At 42.4% G+C, this 23841-nt stretch overlaps 1 protein-coding gene across 3 annotated transcripts in view; it reads right to left on the reverse strand.

Moving 5' to 3' along the window:
- Positions 1–23841, reverse strand: part of UTP4 (UTP4 small subunit processome component) — an 881210-nt gene that overhangs the window by 193488 nt on the left and 663881 nt on the right. For all 3 annotated transcript variants that reach the window (XM_044082023.1, XM_044082022.1, XM_044082025.1), the window contains one exon: positions 13046–13202. In XM_044082023.1, the coding sequence (XP_043937958.1) occupies positions 13046–13202 (157 nt within the window). The remainder of the gene's footprint in view (positions 1–13045; positions 13203–23841) is intronic.

Raw genomic sequence — 23841 nt, forward strand, 5'->3', positions numbered from 1 at the left:
ACAGCCTGTGTTTTGAGCACATTACTGTATGCCAGTGAAACATGGACTGATAATAAGCTCACTGTGCACACCAAGGTGCAGGTTTACACAGCCTGTGTTTTGGGCACATCACTGTATACCAGTGAAACATGCACTGATAATAAGCTCACTGTGCACACCAAGGTGCAGGTTACACAGCCTGTGTTGTGAGCACATCACTGTATACCAGTGAAACATGGACTGATAATAAGCTCACTGTGCACACCAAGGTGCAGGTTTACACAGCCTGTGTTGTGAGCACATCACTGTATACCAGTGAAACATGGACTGATAATAAGCTCACTGTGCACACCAAGGTGCAGGTTTACACAGCCTGTGTTTTGAGCACATCACTGTATACCAGTGAAACATGCACTGATAATAAGCTCACTGTGCACACCAAGGTGCAGGTTACACAGCCTGTGTTGTGAGCACATTACTGTATACCAGTGAAACATGGACTGATAATAAGCTCACTGTGCACACCAAGGTGCAGGTTTACAAAGCCTGTGTTGTGAGCACATCACTGTACACCAGTGAAACATGGACTGATAATAAGCTCACTGTGCACACCAAGGTGCAGGGTTACACAGCCTGTGTTTTGAGCACATCACTGTACGCCAGTGAAACATGGACTGATAATACGCTCACTGTGCACACCAAGGTGCAGGTTACACAGCCTGTGTTGTGAGCACATTACTGTATACCAGTGAAACATGGACTGATAATAAGCTCACTGTGCACACCAAGGTGCAGGTTACACAGCCTGTGTTGTGAGCACATCACTGTATACCAGTGAAACATGGACTGATAAGCTCACTGTGCACTCCAAGATGCAGGTTTACACAGCCTGTGTTTTGAGCACATTACTGTATACCAGTGAAACATGGACTGATAATAAGCTCACTGTGCACACCAAGGTGCAGGTTACACAGACTGTGTTTTGAGCACATCACTGCATACCAGTGAAACATGGACTGATAATAAGCTCACTGTACACTCCAAGGTGCAGGTTTACACAGACTGTGTTTTGAGCACATCACTGCATACCAGTGAAACATGGACTGATAATAAGCTCACTGTGCACACCAAGGTGCAGGTTACACAGCCTGTGTTTTGAGCACATCACTGTATACCAGTGAAACATGGACTGATAATAAGCTCACTGTGCACACCAAGGTGCAGGTTTACACAGCCTGTGTTGTGAGCACATCACTGTACGACAGTGAAACATGGACTGATAATAAGCTCACTGTGCACACCAAGGTGCAGGTTACACAGCCTGTGTTTTGAGCACATCACTGTATACCAGTGAAACATGCACTGATAATAAGCTCACTGTGCACACCAAGGTGCAGGTTACACAGCCTGTGTTTTGAGCACATCACTGTGCACCAGTGAAACATGGACTGATAATAAGCTCACTGTGCACTCCAAGGTGCAGGTTTACACAGCCTGTGTTTTGAGCACATCACTGTATACCAGTGAAACATGGACTGATAATAAGCTCACTGTGCACTCCTAGGTGCAGGTTTACACAGCCTGTGTTTTGAGCACATTACTGTATACCAGTGAAACATGGATTCTGCACTGAAAACAGATGCAGCGGCTCAATGTATTCCATATGCACTGCCTTAGGCGCATACATGTTAAGGATGTACTCCATATGCGCTGTCTTAGTTGCATACATGGTAACAATGTACTCCATATGCGTTGCCTTAGGCGCATACTTCGTACAATGTATTTCATATGCACTGCCTTAGGCACATACTTGTTAACAATGTACTCCATATGCGCTGCCTTAGGTGCATACTTAGTACAACGTATTTCATATGCACTGCCTTAGGCGCATACTTGTTAACGATGTACTCCATATGCGCTGCCTTAGGCGCATACTTGGTACAATGCATTTCATATGCACTGCCTTAGGCGCATACTTGTTAATGTACTCCATATGCACTGCCTTAGGCGCATACTTGGCACAATGTATTCCATATGCGCTGCCTTAGGCGCATACATGGTAACAGTGTACTCCATATGCGTTGCCTTAGGTGCATACTTGTTACAATGTATTCCATATGCACTGCCTTAGGCGTATACTTGATGTCTCATGGAAGGGCGAGATCCCTAACATTTATTTATTTGTTTTCATTAACTGGGAAAGTCCGACTGGATAATAACCATTTCCAGTGGACGTACGGAAGAAAAGCTCCATTTGCTTACATTGCATTATACTAAGTTCCAGTTAAACACAGTAGTTACATTTCTATTTACATTTATACACAAACAGTAGTTACATTTCTAATTACATTTATACACAAACAGTAGTTACATTTGTACATTCTAAGTTACTAAACTGAAAGCCCATGTACAACTTACTGGATTGTACAGGCAGCAGTTATGTATAAAAATTATTTTGTCATTTCAATGAAAATTTGAGTGTATTCTGTTAAAGGAGAACATTTGGAGAATATTGTACGGTGAACACAAAGTCTAAAACTAGAGATGAGCATGTGCAGGACCAGGATTGGTGAAGATGTTGTTTAAGCAGCAGTTTAAAACTGCTGAGTCTGTTGGAAAGTTTTATGTGTGTGGGGACACTATTCCAGAGTTTAGCAACATATTAGGCTCATAGGTGTGTACTAGGCTAATGGCCCTGGAGCCTTTACAACCCTAGCCCATAGGATTACCCTGGCATCATGCCACCTGACCTTAGTTCCCAATGCCTCTGTAGAGTAGAGCCACTGGAGTGATCCCCGGGGTGAATTTTCTATTTCTCATCCACTCATCAAGATTTTTCTTGAAGAGGGCCAGTGAGGTGCTCTGCTTGACATGTATGGCAAATCTATTCCATAGCATGGGCAGTCCCTGGGTTATGAACCTGCCCCACCAGCATGTTCTGTTAATTGTGGTAATGAAGTTGAGGTCTCTGGAGCGTGTGGTGCGGAGGGATTGGGATTTCTTTAGACGTAGCATTTCTAACAGAGCTGGGTCAGACATGGCTTTGTAAATCAAGCAGAGATCACCTCTAAGTAGGCGATGTGAGACAGAGAATAGCTGGAGTTTTTTTGAGTCTGTCCATATAGCACAAGTGTTTAAGGCCTAGGATCCTCTTTGTGAGGTACTTTTGTGGCCTCTCCAGTTGTTGCAAGTGTCTAGTGAGGTACATGCCATATGGGGCATTGTACTCGATGACTGGCCTAATGAGGGAAGAGTAGAGGTAGACAATAACCTCTTTCTTCCAGGATGCAAATCTCTTAGTAAGAGATGTGCCATATAGGACTTTCTGGCCAGAGTGGCAATGTGGTGGTCAAAAGACAGGTTGTTTTAAACTGTGCAGCAGTAATACTGGGTGCCTGGCTACCTACTGGTATTGTGATTGGCCCTTTTGGAGGGGGGGGGGTAAAGTTGGCACTGAATCTGTCGGCCAGTATATTGGCAATATCTGAGGACGTACCATTGTGCAGTAGCTCAGAGCAAATCTGGGTATTGCTGTGTAGATTCTTTACATAACCACAGAAGGCCTTGTGGTTGTCTTTACTATCTGTTGAAATTCTGTTTTCATAGTTAGATTTAGAGGATTTCATGAGGGATCTCAACTTTTTGTTGAGGCTGATTAGGGAGTTTTTCCAATCTTGGGACTTTACCTTATTCCGCATTAGTTTCCTCCTTTTGTTGTAGAGTTTATGGAAGGGGACCACCAGACTGACTTCCTTTTTTTTGAAGGAGAGTGCCTTGGTTCTATTGGGTGTGGTGAGATCCATGCATTTGTGTACGTGTTCGTACAGTGCACTGGTGTATGATTCGGTGGTCATTCAACTTTTCTCAATATGGATAGGTGCCGTGAAGTTAGCCACCTCTGTTTTTAGGAGCCCAAAGTTAGCTTTGGAGAACTTTTTCATGGTGGTTACCTTTGGGTGGGGGGGAGCTTGGGGGGGGGGGATTTCCAAGGTGATTTGTTTGTGGTCGGATCTAACCAGGGAGGAGTTGACTATTGGTGTAGAGCAATGGTCGCCCATGTTAGTAATGACCAGGTCAAAGCTGTTGCTTCCTATAGTGGGGGTAAGAACGAGCCGGCCCAGGGCATTGGAATAAATGAATTCCAGGAAACTTTGGGCAAGTGTATTGGTAAACTAGTAGTTTTCCCAGTTAATGGAGGGGTAGCTGAAGCTGCCCAGTATGAGAGTGTTAGGTTGGACCCCAATATTCTCCAGGGTGCTTAGGAATGTGGAGTGAGAGTCTTGGGACATGGTTAGGGACCTATAGCAGGCTATGACCTGTTGGACCCTAATATTCTCCAGGGTGCTCAGGAATGTGGAGTGTGAGTCTTGGGACATGGTTGGGAGGACCTATAACAGGCTACAACCTGAATTGCTGTCTTACCCAATGTTAGCTACACCTGAAATATCTCAAATGCATTATGTTGGGCTACTAGTCTAAAGGTGTGTGCATCCTTTATGACTATGGAAAAACAACCACCTTTGTTGCTTCGGTCCAAGTTCTGGGGCCGAAAGGTTTGGACTGAGTTATAGCCTGGTATTGCAGGGGTGCTTTCTGCTGCCTTGAACCAGGTCTCTGTTGCAGCACAATTGTCGATGTTCTCCATTTTAAGTAGTGCTTCGAGTGAGTGCATTTTGAGATTTAGACTTCTAGCGCTGAGCAGCATGACCCTCATATTGCATTTGTTTGTAGCTGTTACAGTGGTAATTTGGTCTTTGGAACACTGCCTAAAAATGCACTATAGGGGTGGCAAGAGCCTTGGCCAGTATCTGGAAGCCCAGGGGTTACAGATGCAGCCCATCTCTGGCAAAGCATCGAGGTCTGTCAATCATGTCATCCCAAGCAGACAGATACTGGATTCCCTTAGAATGACACCAGAAACTTAGCCAATTTTTGAACTCAGTCATTTTCTGCTTGTACTGTGGTATCATTCTGGGTGATGGTAGCATGCTGCTCAGGGCTAGGGTCATACCTGCCTGGGCTACATAATCCGAGAGCTCCTCCATGTCTCTTTTCATGTAGTCCAGGGAGGTACGTCTCGGGTCATTCACACCCACATGTACAATGACAGTCATAGTTGTACCTGTTGTTGAGGAACCTAAGTGCATGCATTATGTGGCGGATCCTGGCGCCAGACAGGAAGCTGACTATTACTTTCTCCTTATTCAACCTAGTGAGTGGGACTTCAGTGTGCCTCACTATTGAGTCACCTATGACTAGTTTGTTGGGCATGCTGTTTTGCCTTAGGGGCTTTGGTTGAGTGGCACACTGTTTAGGAGAGTTATGTGTCTTGTGATTAGTGTTGTGTTGTGGTGGTCGCATGCTTTTCTGTCTTGGAGGTCTCTGCTGTTTGGGTAGATTTTTATTGACAGCCTCCATGAAGGTGGTTGTGTGGTTTGTATTATGTGAAGGCAGTGTTGGTGTGTGTTCTGGAGGGCTGTGTGTTCCATGTGGTGTGGTGCAAGTGTTGACCTTCTCCTCTTGACCAGCTTGTGGCTTCCAAATTAGATATACAAGTGCATCTCTCGCAAGTCTGAGTGTTGGGAGGCAAAAAGAGAGGGGTGTCAGTGTACATGAGGTAGTTGCTACATTGCCTCAGGATGCCCAAGTTCACCAGGTTAATAGGAGAAAGCACAGGGAACTGACCTTTAGACATGCCTGGAGGGGTGGGCATTAATAATAAGTACTGGAGCTGTTTCCTTGTAGAACATTTAATGCTGGTAGCACTTTACTGTGCTACAATAATTGCTACTAGAAGTCTGGTAAAGTGCTAAACTAATAAGCTAGTAAAAGTGTAGGAGAAGAGAGAACTAGCAGATCTAAAGGAGAAATTGAAGACTCAAAAGCTTACAAACAGTCCTGAATATAGTAAATCTGTATCTGGACTAGACTAGTTTACAGGAAAGGTGGGAAACAAGTGCAAATGCAGGCTTTTAAACCAGAAAGTTGAAAGAGATGGAAAAACTGTCCAAACGGCCAATAAGCCACAATTTCTGGGACAGAAACCACTCCTCTTGTGGTAGATAGACTACCAAGTGCTTACCACTCCCACTGATTAGCTAGAAGGCTTTTCTTCAGCACAGAAAGGCTTGGGGGCTCAGAAGGTTACATACAGTACTGGATACAGCAAATCTGTTAGCTGGACTAGACTAATTACAGGAAAGGCGGGAAAAGCGGAAATGTGGGCTTTTAAACCAAAAAGTTGAAAGAGATGGAAAAACTGCCCAAACGGCCAATAAACTAAAATTTCTGGGCCAGAAACCTCTCCTCTTGTGGTAGATAGGCTACTGGGAGTACAGTGAGTCTCCTTCAACATTATTTGATTTACTTGTAAATAATAAGAATGTTACTAGAGCAGAGGTCCCTTGCTGGACAGCAGGGCAGTAATAAGTTTTGTAGTGCAGGGCATTTTTCTGGATGATGAATGAGTTAGTGTGCTGTAGTTGGCTGTGGATATGTTAGGTAGTTGTGCAGTTTAAGCCAATTTAATTGCTTTAAGCTATGACAATGGTGGGTCCTTTGAGGGAGTTTGGTGGCAAATTTAGCTACTATATTGTAGCAGGAGGCAAGTTTCCCCACCTCTGTTTTTAGTACTCCGAGTATTGTTTATGTTTGTTAGGATAGGAGCAGCACATAACAACGCTGCAATAAGAAGATGGCGACTAGAGATTTTCCTTCTAGTATCTGTAAGGAATCCATTGATCCCATAAAGGGAGCCTAGTTTTGAGTGTGTAGATTTAACGGTGTGCAGTATATGCTAGTCATATTTGAGAGTGTCACCTATTACAACACCTAAAAGTTTACTGTGAGTTACATTTTCAATGACAGTATTACTTGCTGACTTTACGGTAAAAAATTGCTTTTGATTTTGGCAACTTTTTGAGGTAAAAAGGATTAAGTTAGTTTTCTTGGGGTTAAGTAGGAGGTTTGATTCTTTGAACCGGGTTTCTACAGAGGAGAAAGATTTTTCGGTAATGTCTTGGAGCTCATTCATTGTTGAGGCCACGCATATTAATGTTGAGTCGTCTGCATACTGAACTAAACTAGCATGGTGAGTGGAAGTGTGGAGGTCATTAATAAATATATTAAAAAGGGGAGGACCCAGGATAAAGCCTTGAGGGACACCTGTAGTAACTGGTTGAAAAGATGAGTAGGTTCGTTGCCATTTAATGCCCTGCTACCTTGCAGACAGGTAAGAAGCCATAACAAAGAGTTTTGTGAAAGTCCAACTGAGGAGAGTCGAATGAGCAGTTGCTGCTGTAAGACCGTATCAAATACCTTTGACAAGTCTAAGAACATGGTGGACACAAGCAGACCCTTGTTTCTACATTGTTTTATTATATTGGTAAAATGTAATATAGCAGTAGTGGTGCTGTGCAGGGGGCTGAAGCCATATTGTGTTTCTGTCAGCAGGTTATTTGAGGTTAGGTATTGCATCAGCTTCATATGGATGCATTTCTCAAATATTTTGGACAGGGGGGAGAATCGTTATTTATCTGTAGTTATTAAACTCTGTACATGTGCAGCCTTTGTGCAATGGTGACGCAGGATTTTTCCACAGTGATGGGACGTATTTTTTTCTGCTATGGACCTATTAATTAGTGTGGACACAGGAAAGGTTATGTCTTCTGCAAGCATTTTTAGGTAGTCTGATAGTATTTGGTCTGCAGCTGTGGAAGTAGTTTTTAGATTAAGAATCAACTTCTTTATGAGCAAGGTAGGTACTGGACTAAAACTAAAACTGAAGAGCTGTGGGTGGTTTTGATTGGACAGGGATAGAGAGATGTAGCAGTGTCTAAGAGAGATAACACTGATTATACAAAACCGGAATTAAACTGATTATACAAAACCGGAATTAAACTGTGTGGGGATGCAGCGGGTCATGGTCTGTTTTTGGAGAGGGTCATGGTCTGTTTTTGGAGAGGGAGGGGTGGTCTTGCCAGGGTGGGGTAGTTTATTTAGTGATGAACAAAATAGTTTTGGGTTGTGTTTATGTTTGTCTTGTAGTTTGGTACAGTATCTTTACTTATCCTGTTTGACGTGAAGTTTTACGAGGTTACTAAGATGTCTAAATTGCTGGAAGGCATCTTAAGTTCTATTTTTATACCACTTTTTATCATAATTTCTTTGTTTCTTTTGTCAGCCATGGTGCGGGGTTGGACTTTACTCTTTTAGTACGTACTGGTGCTAGATTAATAACATTCTTACAGATGTTAAGGCATTGCTCTAAGCACATTTCAGTTATATTATTTTAGTGTTTCAGTGAAAACATATTTGCTGAAATTGGTTGTATTTCACATTTGATTATAAAGACCACTAAGTTATGGTGAGTTCTAACACCATCATATGTTGGTATGTGGCCACTTATACTATCTGAGAGGAAGCCTACTTTTGTTAGTTGGTCTGGTTTGTTTGTAAGAATCCAGTCTAATGTTGAGTGTCTCCTGAAGTTTTATTGATTCTAGTAGGTGTGGTTACTAATTATCTGAAGCTGAAAAAGTTTATGGATTCAGTGGGAGTAGTGGAATTTTTGAGTTGCAAGTCTACATTTAAGTCTCCAGTTGTTATAGTTTTCATGGTTAACTTGTTGGGATATCCAATACAGGATGCTTTCAGCAGTATCAATGTTACTTCCTGGTGGTATATAAATCGTTGGTAAACATACAGTTTCCCTATTGTTGATTTTTAAGAGTGTTATTAGAAGTTCAGCATTGTTAAATGTAGGTATTTCTTGTGGAAGTGAGGTGATGGTTATGGAATTTTTATACTTCATTGCTACACCACCTGCACACTTGTTCTCTGTCATGGTTCAGTATTCTGTATCCTGAGGGGGGCGATTTCATCATCCTTTATTTCTTTTTTTTACCAGGTTTCGGTAGCTAGGACAACATAAGGAGTGTATGTGGTAAGGTAGGCATGTGTGTCATGGATTTTATTTCACATACTTCTTGGGTTCATATTTAGTAAGGTGAGTTTGTTTCTGATTTTTGCTGAAAAGTATTAGGTAACTGATTTATTTGGGGGTTGGAAATGATGGTTTTATGAACAGTGGGACCGGAGTTGGGGTGAATATCTCTATTTTTTTAATTGATCTTTTACAGGGGAAAGAGTGTGGGCAGTTACATTTTGGTCTTGATTTGGTATTTGATCATAACTTTGGATAATTAGTTTTGAGGTACTTATAGAAAAATAAATCAGATACGGTTTGTTTATAGAGACAGGGTGTTATGGACAAAAGCAGGCTGGGTAGATGCTGATATTCTTTGTGAGGAACGGTTGAAGTTGTAAGTATTTGTAGGAGGTGGATTTGATAATTGGTGATGAAGGCTAATAGAGTGAGGAGGAACAGTAAAATAATCTGTTAGGAACATCTTATTTAACTTGGGTTTGATCTTTGTTGTAAATGTCTTTCAGCTTTTCCCAGTTAAGGGTCGCCACAGTGGAACTCAGGTCCGCTAATGATTGGTAGTGAATTTTTACAGTGCCGAGTTGCCAGCCCGATGCCCAACCTTCAAAGAAGGCACACCCATTCACACATGCACCTACCTCCATGTCTTTATACGTCACTCGATTGCGGAGAGAACATGCAGACTCCACACAGAAGGCACTTATCTTTGTTGTAAATAATGGTTAGAAAATGTTAGGAAGGCACTGGTTTGGTTGTAGAGATGTACTTTGATAGTTGAGGCTCCAAGGATTAAGACAGTTCAAGAGAAAGAGTCTTGGGTGGTAAACTACACTAAGTGCTGCTATTGGGAGCGATTCTATGGATTTTTTTTCTTCTGGAGGGAACTGATCATATTGGTTTGAGGAATATGTGGGTGGTGCTATAGAAGTAAAAATGTACAGTAACAGTGAGTGGGTGGGATGTGGGGGTAGGGTACGGTAAGGCAGTAGCGAGGGAGAACTATGCAGTTTAAAAACTTGTCAAAGAGAGGGAAAAAAACAATCAGTGACTGAACATAAACAGCCACAGATGTGCTGAGAGAGATAAGTAAAAGGAACAATGCTGTTTAAAAGGTCTCTGTGCTAGTAGATGAAAGTCTGAACTTTGTTGCTCTAGGACTCAGTTTTAGTAGGAGAGTTAGTCCACTATCATCTTGACCTGACTAATGGTGATAACAGTAAAAAACTGCACTTACCTGTTTGAGCAGTTGTGTAATTTAAGGAGGTTTCTATTGACTATGAAATGCAAATTCCAAAGGCCATCCCAACCCCCACAGATCAGCAAGATGGAAAAAGTAAGCCAGAATGCAGTAGTGCAGCTGTGGAAAATTACTGGCTCAGGACTCAAAGGGGTTACACAAAAAGATAAATAAACTTAAGGAAGGGAGACAGCAGACTGCTAAAAACAGCGAATGGAGCACAATTAAAGGAGAAAGCACCAATGGGACTACTGTGGTCTAAGAAAATGGAGCTGTTAAAGTGGACAAAGTTCTTTGTTTTAGGTTGCCATAATATTTATAACTTGCATAAAAATATAGCCCACAGACTGGTGTTCAAACTGCAGACTTCACTGTTACATTCATATCTATTTGCTTACAATGACACAAACACACTAAAGAGACAGTTGAGTGCACTGAATCAGTGTTGGCTGTGAACAAATACTAGCTCAGAGCTGAAAGTGGTTTAAATAACTGTCTCAGGCAAGGAGAAATAAGAAAGGGGGAGACCAAGTATGACTTAAAGGCATGCAGTTCCCCTGAAGAAAGACGGAAGGATACAAGTAATGGGAATAGCACGTCTAGAAGTGAATAAGATACAAGAGAAAGAAATAGCTTGATAAGAGCAGCAAACGTCAGTGTCTATTAGGAAGGAGAGAGTAAACGCTGACCATCAGGATGTCACAAACTATAAGGCTGTTTACAGACTAGGGCACTGAAGCACTTGTCTTCAGACTAGGCACTAAGAAGGCTAAAATACACACAAAAAAGACTGGATGCCCCTAACACTTAAAGCACAAGGGCAGAGGTGGTGCACAGTTTGTTCTAAATAAATGGTAGGTGGATTGGGTGGACTCAGACTGCCTACTGGGTGAGCCTGCTGTGTGTATGCTTTAGAGATGTTTTCAGTGAACTTAAAGCACAAGGGCAGACGTGGTACAATAGCACAGTGATTGACAGGACGGGCACCATCTCCATGTTCACCCTCCTGAGACATATGCGTTGGAGCTGGAGTCTGGAAAGAGGCCGAAAGTGCGATCCAAACTGCACTACAAGGACATATGCAAGTGTGACCTCAGCTCTCTCTCCGTCGGCATGCACACCTGTTATTCTCTTGTCTCAGACAAGTATGCCTGGAAAAGGGACGTGAAGGAAGCTCTCATTATGTACGAAACCACCTTGGCAAGGACAGCAAGAGAGGATAAGAGAATCCTCAGGAAGTTCCATGCCTGTGATACTAGATCGGCATTTGCCTTCTGCTGCTCAAAATGTGGATTGGACAGTCACTCCTGGATTGAATTACACAGCCACAGAACATGCTGCTCAAATCAGTCCCATAGAGGTGCAAACACATGACCCTCTGGGATCGAAGGACGCCTACCACCACTAAGGAGGTTCGGCCAAATGCATCTTCCAGAATGGGACAAGTAGCCAACAATCTGACAAAATGTCCATTTAAAAAAGTTTTGGATAATTGTTTTTCTTGTAAGGAGGGCCACATCATGTACCAAAGTAAGAAGGTGGGAGGCTCCCTTGCAGTGACGCTATTTTCTGGGTGAAATTTTATCCGATTTGTTGATTTCAAAACTCAGACAGACTGCATTTAATATAATGTCTTACATCTACCTACAACAATATTTGTCTCAAAAAATTATGTTTTCAATTATTCTAAATGTTATGACAAAAAGTGATATTAAAAAATGAAAAGGATTTAAATAAAATTAAAAAATACACTTCTTAAAATGGTTTTGAACCTTGTAACACAATCCAAAAATACTTTGACAGGTTAATATCTCAGAATCTTGGGGTACTTTCAAATGTGGCACTTGTTTGCAGTGCCCATTTATTTTGGAGAATACAGAAGTACAAGTGAATAATATTTTAATTAGAACTAATTTTCATTGTACATGTAAAATCAGTGGGTATCGTATATTTAGCTTGGTGTAAACACTGCCCTAGTTTTTATGTTGGAAAGACTGTTAGTCTTTTCAAGGAGAGGATTTATGAACACATTAATGACATTAAACATAAGAGAAACACAAATTCTTTATATTGTCATGTGGAAAAGAATCCGGACCATGAGTTTTTATTCTTGGAACTGATATAGTATACAAAAGTTCCTTGGGAGGGCCATGGCGGGATTTAATATAACGCAAAGAATTGTACTGGCAACTGAAACTAAACACCATAGTGCCGCCTGGGTTAAATGATTCTATTTCTATCGCTAGCATTCTTAGGTTGATGTCTTATTATGTTTATGTTTATTTAAATCAATATTTTGTTTATTCAGGTCTTAAATTTTATGGTACCTGTTTTTAATACACTATGTAGTTTTTATTTTATAGCATGTATACTGTATGTAGGTAGTGGAGTTTTTAAAATGGCATTGCACCTGGGCAGGTGTGCTTTAACCATGTGACTTATTAGGAGGGTTATTTAAAACTGGGTGTGTGAAGTTTTTAGTAGATTCTGAAGTTGTGATACATTCTTACGAAAGCACTCAATCTTGGGTGAATGAAATGGAATTTGTGGTCACCTCCGTGCTTTTCTGCAGTCTTTTCCCCTCTGTTTTGTTCCTGGTCCGTCTTGATCCCAGAATCTTTCTCTGAAACCTTCATTAGAAAATATCAAATACTTCAGACGTATAGCTCTTTATATGTACGGAGTACAAGTTTATCAAAGCAGGTATCAGTTGAGGATCAATGTTCAGTAAAAATTGTCAGCAGCAGTTAAGACATTAACTTAAACTCATGGCAGAACACACTGAAAACATGTACATACAGCAACTTTTAAATGTTCACGAGCTCCACAACTCTATCAGGAAGCTACAGTAAGAAAACAGATGCAAAACCAGAACCACTCACCTGACTTGGGTTTCAGTGTGTGTAAATATTTACATGCGGACGTTGACAGTCGAACAACATGGATGGCTGCCTGATCTGATCCTATAAAGAGCTTTTTGGAATCACTAGAAAATAAAAGATGATGGGCAGTCTGCTGTATGTTTGGGATTTTGGAAATCTGTAGGACAGAAAATACAGCAGTCAGAAATCATGCCATATCCAAAGTTAGAAAAATGATACTACATATATGGAACACTTAATAGACAAAAATATCCATAATCTGCGATTCCCTACTTAATAGACAAAAGTATCCATAATCTGCGATTCCCTGCCAGGACTTAATGGTCTAACACATAATCAGAAAACTTGATACCAAAGCCAAATAAACACCAAAGAAAACTAAAAGCAAAAGCAGTGGTACTAGTATTTCTATGAAATGTTTTGTTTTATATATAAAATGTGTATGTCTTTTTAATTCTGGAGTTTCTTATAGGTTCATAGATGTGTACTTGACTAATGGCCCTGGAAGCCTTTACAAGCCTAGCCCACAGGATTACCCTGGCATCGTGCCACCCGACCTTAGTTCCCAGTGCCTCTGTCGTGTAGAGCCACTGGAGTGATCCCCAGGGTGAATTTTCCATTTCCCATCCACTCATCAAGATTTCTCTTGAAGAGGGCCAGTGAGATGCTCTGCTTGACATGTATGGGAAGTCTATTCCATAGCATGGGCAGTCTCTGGGTTATGAACCTATCCCTCCAGCATGTTCTGTTGATTGTGGTAATGAAGTTGAGGTCTCTGGAGCATGTGGTGCAGAGGGATTGGGATTTCTTTAGACGTAGCATTTCTAACAGAGCTGGGTCAGACATGGCTTTGCAAGTCAAGCAGAGATCGCCTCCAAGTGAGACAGAGAATAGGAGTTTTTATGAGTCTGTCCATATATGACAAGTGTTTAACGCCTAGGATCCTCTTTGTGAGGTACTTTTGCAGCCTCCCCAGTTGTTGCAGGTGTCTAGTGAGGTGTATGCCAAATGGGGCACTTTACTTGATGACTGGCCTAATGAGGGAAGAGTAGAGGGGGACAATGACCTCTTTCTTCCTGGATGCAAAACCCTTAGTAATGAGATGTGCCACACAGAAGGATTTTCTAACCACAGTGGCAATGTGGTGGTCAAAAGAGAGGTTGCTGTTAACCTGGGTTCCCAGATCTCTTATAACACCTCCTGTGTTAAATGGACTACCGTCGATATGGTAATTCAAGGGAACTGGGGTTTTCCCAAAGGGATGATGACATTTTTTGGCATGGAGCTTAAGCCCAGTTGTTGGTCTCAGTGAGGCCTTTCTGTAGGATGTCAACATCGCTTGGAGAGTAGCTCCCAACTTGCAATCATCTGCAAACTTAGTCAGCCAGAGACACTTCATGTTGGCCTGGACTTTAGAGAAGTAGATACCAAACAGGAGAGGACCCAGGACCGAACCCTGTGGGACTCCACTCTTTCCTGGTCAGTAGTCTGACTTGGAGTCAGCTACCTTCACACTGTGGGTTCTGTGAGCCAGTTTGCAACCCACCTAGTGATATAGGGGTTGATACCTAGCTTAGTTGGTTTTTCTATGATTCCTGAGTGGGGAACGGTATCAAACGCCTTGACCAGATCAAGGTAGGCTGTATAAACCACCTTGCCTTCATCCACAGCTCTGGTGACTGACTCGAAGAAGTTGAGCAGGCATGATCTACCCTTCACAAAACCAAACTGTGAGTGATCCAGAGTTTGGAGATTCCCTATATCCTTGTTTATGAGGTCCATGATGATGCAATTCCATAGCTTTGCATATCAGACTCATCAGGTTAATGGAGCGATAGTTTCCAGGGTCTGTAGTCGCTCCTCCTTTGTGGAGAGGAATGACTGTAGCAGTGCGCCATTCGGTAGGGACAAAGCCTGAGGTGAGGCTGTGATTGAACAGGGCACACAGATGAGATGCCAGTTCACACTGTAGTCCATGTAGAGCAAACCCAGGGATATTGTGTACCCTACTTGAGATCATCCTAGAAAATAATATCTTTGTGTTTGGCGACAAGTTTTATATACAGAAGGTTGGCGTGGCGATGGGCACTGCCTGTGCCAATAGCTACGCCAACTTAGCACTTGTACAATGGGAAACTGAGAATATTTTGACAGGTAACGTTTTTGCTAAGTCTATTATATGGTACAAGCGTTTTGGACAGTGCTGTTTTAACCTGTGCAGTAGTAATACTGGATGCCTGGCAATCTACTGGCATTGTGATTGGTCCTCTGGGAAGGGAGGGGGGGGTAAAGTTGGCACTGAATCTGTTGGCCAGTATATTGGCAATATCTACTGGCTTGGTATAGGAGGTAACATTGCGCAGTAGCTTGGAGCAAATCTGGGCATTGCCGTGGAGATTCCTTACATAACTATAGAAGGCTTTGTGGTTGTCTTTACTATCTGCTACAACTCTGTTTTCATAGCTAGCTTTGGAAGATTAATTGACATTACGTTTTTATTGGTTAACTAAATTTTGTTAGAAGTTTGAAATATATTTAAGCAAATTTTTGAGCAGTTTTACTGTTTTTCTGAAGTCTTGCTAAGACGAAAGCGGTGAATAAAGCTTTTTATACGCTAAAGTTTTTCACTTTCCAGTCTTTACTGACCATCAGTACCATTGGTTTTAGTTTTCTTTGGTCTAACAAATACCACAAACATACCAGGTTCAGTATTTACAGTTTAGTTCTGGAGTGCAGATGTAAACTCGGCCATCTTCCTCCTTCCTCCATTTGTTCCACTCTTCCCTCATTATACAGTGGAACAGAAAATCCATGGGACTGCTACCTGTTCTATAAAGTTACTTTTAACCTTAAAACTGCCCTCCCCTCACCTCTCTCTCAAATCTGGTTCCCTAATCTCTTTGGTGCCCTTTTCTTTCTGTTGTGTTCCACACTCTTTTGCTGCTGTGCTCCACACTCACTTCCCTTTCGCTTCTATGTTCCACACCCACTTCCCTTTCGCTGTTGTGTTCCACAGCTACTTCCCTTTAAGAAATTTGGCACTTAGACTTTGCCTCTCTCTTCTGTCTTGCAGCTCTAAGTGTTTAATGTGAAGAGTCTAACTTCAGTTTATTTTCCTTTATACCTCTTGCAAAGTCTTCCCTTTGTCTGGACCCTCTTTGGCCTGCTTAAAATTCTTTCCAGGTAAAAAGACTCAGAATTGTATAAAGGAGGCTTCAACTATTTGGAGACAAATTACAGAATTTTTCCATTTTTAAGTTAAGATTACCGTCACAGTAAAAAATAAAAGAAATATTACACAACTATATAAAACAGATATCCCTGAGTAGCTGGATGCAAGCTGCAGTACCCTGACCCTGATATATTAAATCCATGACATTATCACTAAATATAAACATTAAAACCATGATATTATCAATAAACAAACATTAAAACCATGACATTATCACTAAATATAAACATTAAAACCATATTATTAATAAACAAACATTAAAACCATGACATTATCACTAAATATAAACATTAAAACCATGATATTATCAACAAACATTAAAACCATGACATTATCAATAAATATAAACATTAAAACCATGACATCAGCAATAAACATTAAAACCATGATATTACCAATAAATATAAACATTAAAAACCATGACATTATCAATACGTATACTTGTGCTGTTATGAAGCAAGTCCAAGGAAGTCATTGTTCCACTGTATTCGGCATTCATCAGACCTATCATTGAGTACAAATCCCCCTTTGGTATGTACCTAACCAGGCATATCCAACAACTGGAACGTCCACAAAGGTTCCTCACTAAAAGAATACAGGGCTTAAATAAAATGTCCTATGCAGACCACCCCAAGGCTTTATCCGTGTATTTTGTCTCCAACAGGCTTTTGAGGGGAGATATATGCTTGACATACAGAGTATTGTCAGAACCCAACTCTGATGGACCTCCTGCATATCCGCAAAACAAACATCACCAGAATTACCCACTCTAAGGATTTGAACTTCACCTGTGATATAAACAGGACCTGCTGGACAGACAGGTATGGATCTCGGAGATTACCCCATCTCTGGAACAGGCTCCTCATCCATGTAAAGCAGAATTCCTCCCTAATCCTATTCAAGTGCAATTTGGACAATTGGATGGGAACAGGAAATTCATGCCTGGTTTGGCACCTATGCCGTTAATGGACACAGGCAATTTGTAAATGGTTAACCTCCCAGGCCCCAGTTTGTAAATGTTTCATCTTCCAAGCCCTTGGTTACACTTATCAAGGGTACGGGAACTTGTCAGAGATTTGGGATGCACAGCTAGGCTTGAAAAAAGGCCCTTGTGGTCATTAGCCCAGTAAATGCCTAAGAACCTATAATAATTAGCTATATATTAGGAGTAAAATAAAGGCAGCTACATGAAAATTAAGACTGCTGATGAAAAACACCGAATGAACAGTGTAAAACAATGCTCAGTGATACAGGGAACTCCTGTCAGATTAAAAAAAAAAAAAAAAAAAAAAAAAAAAAAAATCAGTGAGGGGTTGTTACGGGAAGTGGGACCCAGAATAACCATCACCTCTAGCTACCTCAATTGCTCTGCCTTTACTGCTGAGGTTTCTGTACCATACAGTAGTACTAGTCGCACCACTGTCTTGTACACCTTACTTTTCAGCTTCTTTGGCACTCTTCTGTCATGTACTACACCTGATAATCTGTGACTTTCTCATTCAGACTTCCCTTCTCCCAGGTACATGAAGCTGTTAACCTGTGGGTTCCACTATTCCCTTCCCCCAGATACTTGAAGCTGTTAACCTGTGGGTTCCACTATTCCCTTCTCTCAGGTACATGAAGCTGTTAACCTGTGGGTTCTCCCAGATACTTGGAGCTGGTAACCTGTGGGTTCTCCCAGTTACTTGGAGCTGGTAACCTGTGGGTTCTCCCAGATACTTGGAGCTGGTAACCTGTGGGTTCTCCCAGATACTTGGAGCTGGTAACCTGTGGGTTCTCCCAGATACTTGGAGCTGGTAACCTGTGGGTTCTCCCAGATACTTGGAGCTGGTAACCTGTGGGTTCTCCCAGATACTTGGAGCTGGTAACCTGTGGGTTCTCCCAGATACTTGGAGCTGGTAACCTGTGGGTACTCCCAGATACTTGGAGCTGGTAACCTGTGGGTTCTCCCAGATACTTGGAGCTGGTAACCTGTGGGTTCTCCCAGATACTTGGAGCTGGTAACCTGTGGGTTCTCCCAGATACTTGGAGCTGGTAACCTGTGGGTTCTCCCAGATACTTGGAGCTGGTAACCTGTGGGTTCTCCCAGATGCTTGGAGCTGGTAACCTGTGGGTTCTCCCAGATACTTGGAGCTGGTAACCTGTGGGTTCTCCCAGATACTTGGAGCTGGTAACCTGTGGGTTCCACTATTTTCTTTTCTATCTCAATTTTCAGCTTTGTCTGATTTCTCCCATTTGCTGTCGTTAGAACTGTCTCATCTGTACTCTGTTTCACCCAGTGCACCTTCAGTTTTGCATTCCATTTCCCTATCATTTGCCGACATTCATATTCAGAATCTGTTTGAAATCACACAAAGTGTGCATACAGCAACCCCCTGTGACATATTTGCTGATGTTGCCCATTACCAGGTATGAACAGCAGTGGACTCCGAGATGAACTCGGATGCACACCCACTTCCACTGGGAACCCCTGTGCAACTCAAAACACTGTTCCTGTTCCTGCTTGTGTCATGGGTCCTTGTACATAACCTACACAAATTCAATCAATATTTCTGGGACTTTAAACCATCACGGGACAGTCTAAATCTGCTTTCTTGGGACTCTGCCAAATATTTCTGCCACGTCTAGGAAGGCCCAGCTGAACTCTTTCCTTATCTTTAGTTTTTTCTCATCTGTTACTACTGCAATCATCAGGTAGGTTTTGCTAGATCCTGATACAAATACAAAATGCTCATCTCCAGTCTTACTTTCTAGTACTCTGCGTACTTCCCAATCACAATCTGCAGAGCTTTCATACAGTTTGACAGGAGTTTGACACCTGTATATTGTCCTCAGTTGTTATTTTCTTGTAGAGTTAGGTTTATTCTCTCCATACTGCCAAGAATACCCTTCAGTGCTACCAACATCCTCATCATATCTGTCATGACCTCATCTAAGCCTGTTGCTTTCCCTGACTTCATTTTCCTTAGCGCTGTTCTTATTTTGTTATAGGCTGGGCTCCTCCTCTCTCTCTCTCTCTCTCTCTCTGTTTTTTCTGCTCAAGAATTGAGTTGTGGGCAGCAGCACGCACTCTATATAGTACCTTTCAGGGGAAAAGTTGTACAGACCAACCACTTTGCGCATCAGCTGTAATGCACCGTATCCTCTAGATAGGAGAACATGGATCACAGACTGTGCCATGTCAGAGCTATCCAGTGATGATTGGGTCACACTGAATAATTTTGCCAAAAATGGGCATGGGTATTTGCTGGTGATAAGTGGGTTGAGGACACTGCCCATGATGACCTGCACCAGGGACCTATGCTAACTGTGGAAGGAGTGTATGTGCCCCTAATGGCCACTGTACACCTGCCATAAAGCCTGGCAGCCCTGGGTCCATAAGTTACTGCCTGGCCAGTGTCAGTTGCCCAGCTTGATTTAGCAAAGATGGGTCTGTTGAGCGAAAGCTTAAGTAAAATCTATCGACCTGCCAAACATGAATTAAGGAGTGCTACACTCAATGTAAGTTCACTAAAAGTGTGCAGCCTGGAAGTGGATGACATGATGGGAAGAGGCTGGATTATTCTATGTATGGGAAAGACCAGATGGAAGGGAAAGCCACACTGAATTGGTGTTCACAGTCTACTACTCAGGAAGAGGACAGACTAGAAATGGTGTAGGAAATGTGGTGAAGGAGAGGCTTCAGAAGACAGTGAGTGATGTTAACAGAATTAGTAACAGAGTCATGGCGATCACACTTCACTGTAAGGCTAGGGGGCTACTTACCTCAATCTAGACCCCACATCAGTGTTATAAGAGTGATGAAAAGACTACATTCAGGCAGCGTGTAGGATTTACTAGATAAAGCAGGACAACATGAGTTGGGCATGAGAAAAAAGGACCTGAATGCACATATCAGGACAGACGGAACAGGATATGAGGACTGCCAGGGACCACATTGCTGGGCAACAGGAACAAAGGAGGAGAAGCCATTCTAGACTTTTGTTTGGCAAATGGTTTGATGATGGCCAACACATGGCTCAGCAAGAGAGGCAGTTACAACATCAAATGCAAAGGTGGCTAACATGCAAATTGGGTAGACTTCATCTTGAAAAGGAAAGGGTCTTGGGTAGAATCAGTGATTGCAAAGTCATCCCCAGTGAAACAGTAGTCCCACATTATAAACCACTGGCTGCCATAATCTGCTGTAAATAGTTGTCAGAGAAGGCTGCAAGGTCAACAAAAACTAAACTAAACACATGCAGGTTGACTGGAGAGAAAGCACATGAGTTCAAGGAAACACTCAGGATTCTAGCACCTCAAGAAGATGAAGAAACAGATGGAGATTAAGAAGAATGGCAGTACCTCAAAACTGCATGTGTGAGGACTGATGTCCCCACACTGGGCCATTGATCAAGGAGCCGCAATCCTCACCACTGCGGACCCCGGGAACTACCACCCCCATTAGCCTGACGAGCCTGGTTTGCAAGGCCATGGAACATATTATCATGGAACTCATAAACAAAGACATTGGTAATCTCCAAACTCTGGACCCTACCCAGTTTGGATTTGTAAAAGGCAGATCATGTCTCCTAAACCTGATTGACTTATTTGAAGCAGTCACCAGAGCCATAGATGAGGGCAAAATGGTTCACACAGCTTATCTAGATCTCGCAAAGGCTTTCAACACCATCCCCCACTCTGGAATTATAGATAAGCTCACTAAACTAGGTATAAATCCCTATGTCACAAGATGGGTTGCCAACTGGCTCACAGATAGAACCCACACTGTGAAAGTAGCGGATTCCAAATCCGACATCAGACCAGTGACAGGGTTCAGTCCTGGGTCCTCTCCTGTTTGGTATCTACTTCTCTGAAGTGCAGGCCAACACAGAGGGTCTTTGGCTAACAAAGTTTGCAGATGACTGCAAACTAGGAGCCATAATCGAAACTCCAAACGATGTGGACAAACTACAAAAGGGCCTCACTGAGACAGATACCTGGTGTCAAAGCCATGGCCTGAAGCTCAATGCCAAAAAGTGTATTGTCATCCCCTTTGGTAAAAACTCTGTACCCATGAACTACCACATAGCTGGTAGTCTACTTAATGCCGAAAATGTGATAAGAGACCTTGGGACACAGGTGCACAGTAGTCTCTCCTTTGATAATCACATCGCCACAGTGGTCAGGAAATCCTTCTACATGGCTCATCTCATCACAAAAGGATTCTCATCCAGAAAAAAAGAGGTCATTGTTCCCCTCTACTCATCACTCATTAGACCCATTATAGAGTACAATGCCCCTTTTGGTATGTACCTCACAAGACATCTACAACAACTGGAAAGACCACAGAAATACCTCACAAAGAGGATTACTGGCCTCAAACAGATGCCATATGCAGACCGTCTCAAAAAACTACAGCTTTACTCCATTGTGTATCGCCTACTCAGGGGCAATCTCTGCCTAACATACAAAGCTATGTCAAACCCAGAACTGCTGGACATGCTCCACTTAAAGAAATAGCAATCCCTCCGAGCTACACGCTCTAGGGACCTAAACCTTATCACCACAATAAACAGAACATGCTGGAGGGATAGATTCCTGTCCCAGAGACTTCCCATACTCTGGAACAGACTAACTATGTCAAACATAGCTCCTCATTAGCACTCTTCAAGAAAAGTCTTGATGATTGGATGGGAAATGGGAAATTCACCCCGGGATCACTTCTGTGGCTCTGCTCGACAGGGGCACAGGAAAATAATTTTCTTGGGTGGCGAAAGCCAGGGTACATTTTTTGGCTAGGCTTGTATGGGCCCTAGGGCCAATAGCCTAGTGCCTACCTATGAACCTATGGAGAGGGACGTTCACTTGGAATACAAATGGATACAACTCAGTATTTCCAAATGCAGCTGTCTGTACCAAGTACAATTTCCCTTAAGAGCACACAGGGAACAGATTCAGCCAGGGGTATGGATTTCTCTATATCTCTCTCTCTCCAGGTGCCCAATAAGACTCTCCATTGGTACAGCTGTAGGGTTAGGTCCTCAGCTGAGTGTCCAAGCCAAGTTCTCCAGAACATTCTCCATGAAAACAGTGATTTGTATCCCTGCCTCAAGTAGCTGACACACACACACACACACACACACACACACACACACACACACACACACACACACACACACACACACACACACACACACACACACACACACCAGTGGAAGGCTAGCACAAATTTACCTGCTGCCCGGAGTATAAGCTAGTTACGACCACCATCAGACACTTCACAATCAGCTACTCTAAGGCACTTAACAAAGGGTGTCCAATTACATTGTGTTATATTAATACCAATACAAATGGTAGTACTTGACCAAGGCAGCTAGGCCTTCAGAAGTGGGCCACACAGTGTCACCAAATAAATACAAGTACACTCAAATGTTAAACACTTTTTAAAAGGACCAGCCACAACAAAAGTTTTAAATATATTCAATAATAAATAAAAGTAAATGAAAATACTGAATATATATTTACAGTAACCCACACAGTTCAAATCACAGGAAATATTGAATATAATACTGATGGCCAGACTCAGAAAAATAAAAAAAATAACATCTAAACTTAGCTTCACTACATTTTCCTGACTAAATCTAGAAGAATTACTATTCCCTAATTACTTATTAGAGCAAGGCGGATGGTGTGGTGAATGGTCCATCCTGTTGTCAGGACCGAGACAGAATTACTCAATACTCAGAGATAACTCCCTGCAATATGTAAAAAATATTATTTCCAGGGCTGGCAGAATGACCTCATCTGGTCACTTGACTCTAAGTTCCCACACCATCCCCTTTTGAAGTTCATAGGTTGGTACTAGGCTATCAGCCCTAGGGCCTATATAAGCCTAGCCATAACAATTCCCTGGCTATTTCTTCCCACACTATTTACTTCCCTGGACCCCTGTCTAGCAGGACGACTGACGTGATCCCCGGGGTGAATTTCCTTTCTCCCATCCAATCGTCAAGGTTCCTTTTGAAGAGGACCAAAGAGGCACTCTGCTTGACATGTATGGGCAATCTATTCCAGAGTCTGGGGAGTCTCTGGTTCAGGAACCTATCCCTCCAGCATGTTTTGTTTATTGTGATGACAAGGTTTAGATCCCTGGAGCATGTGGCTCTGAGGGATTGGGATTTCTTTAAGTGTAGCATGTCCAACAGCTCTGGGTTTGACATGGCCTTGTATGTTAAGCAAAGATCGCCTCTGAGTAGACGATATGCGACAGAGTATAGCTGGAGTTTTTTAACGCGGTCAGTGTAGGGCATCTGCTTTAGGCCTGTGATTCTTTTAGTGAGGTATTTCTGTGGCCTTTCCAGTTGTTGCAGATGTCTTGAGAGGTACATACCAAACTAGGCATTGTATTCTATAATGGGTCTAATGAGGGATGAGTACAGTGGGACAATGACCTCCTTTTTTCTAGATGAAAAGCCCTTAGTGAAGATGTGTGCCACACAGAAGGATTTCCTGACTGTTGTGGCGATGTGGTTATCGAAGGTGAGACCACTGTCCACCTGTGTCCCTAAGTCTCTTATGACAC

Source organism: Protopterus annectens, chromosome 8.part1 (assembly GCF_019279795.1).
Source record: "Protopterus annectens isolate FY-2018-M chromosome 8.part1, PAN1.0, whole genome shotgun sequence".
Lineage (NCBI taxonomy): Eukaryota > Metazoa > Chordata > Ceratodontiformes > Protopteridae > Protopterus > Protopterus annectens.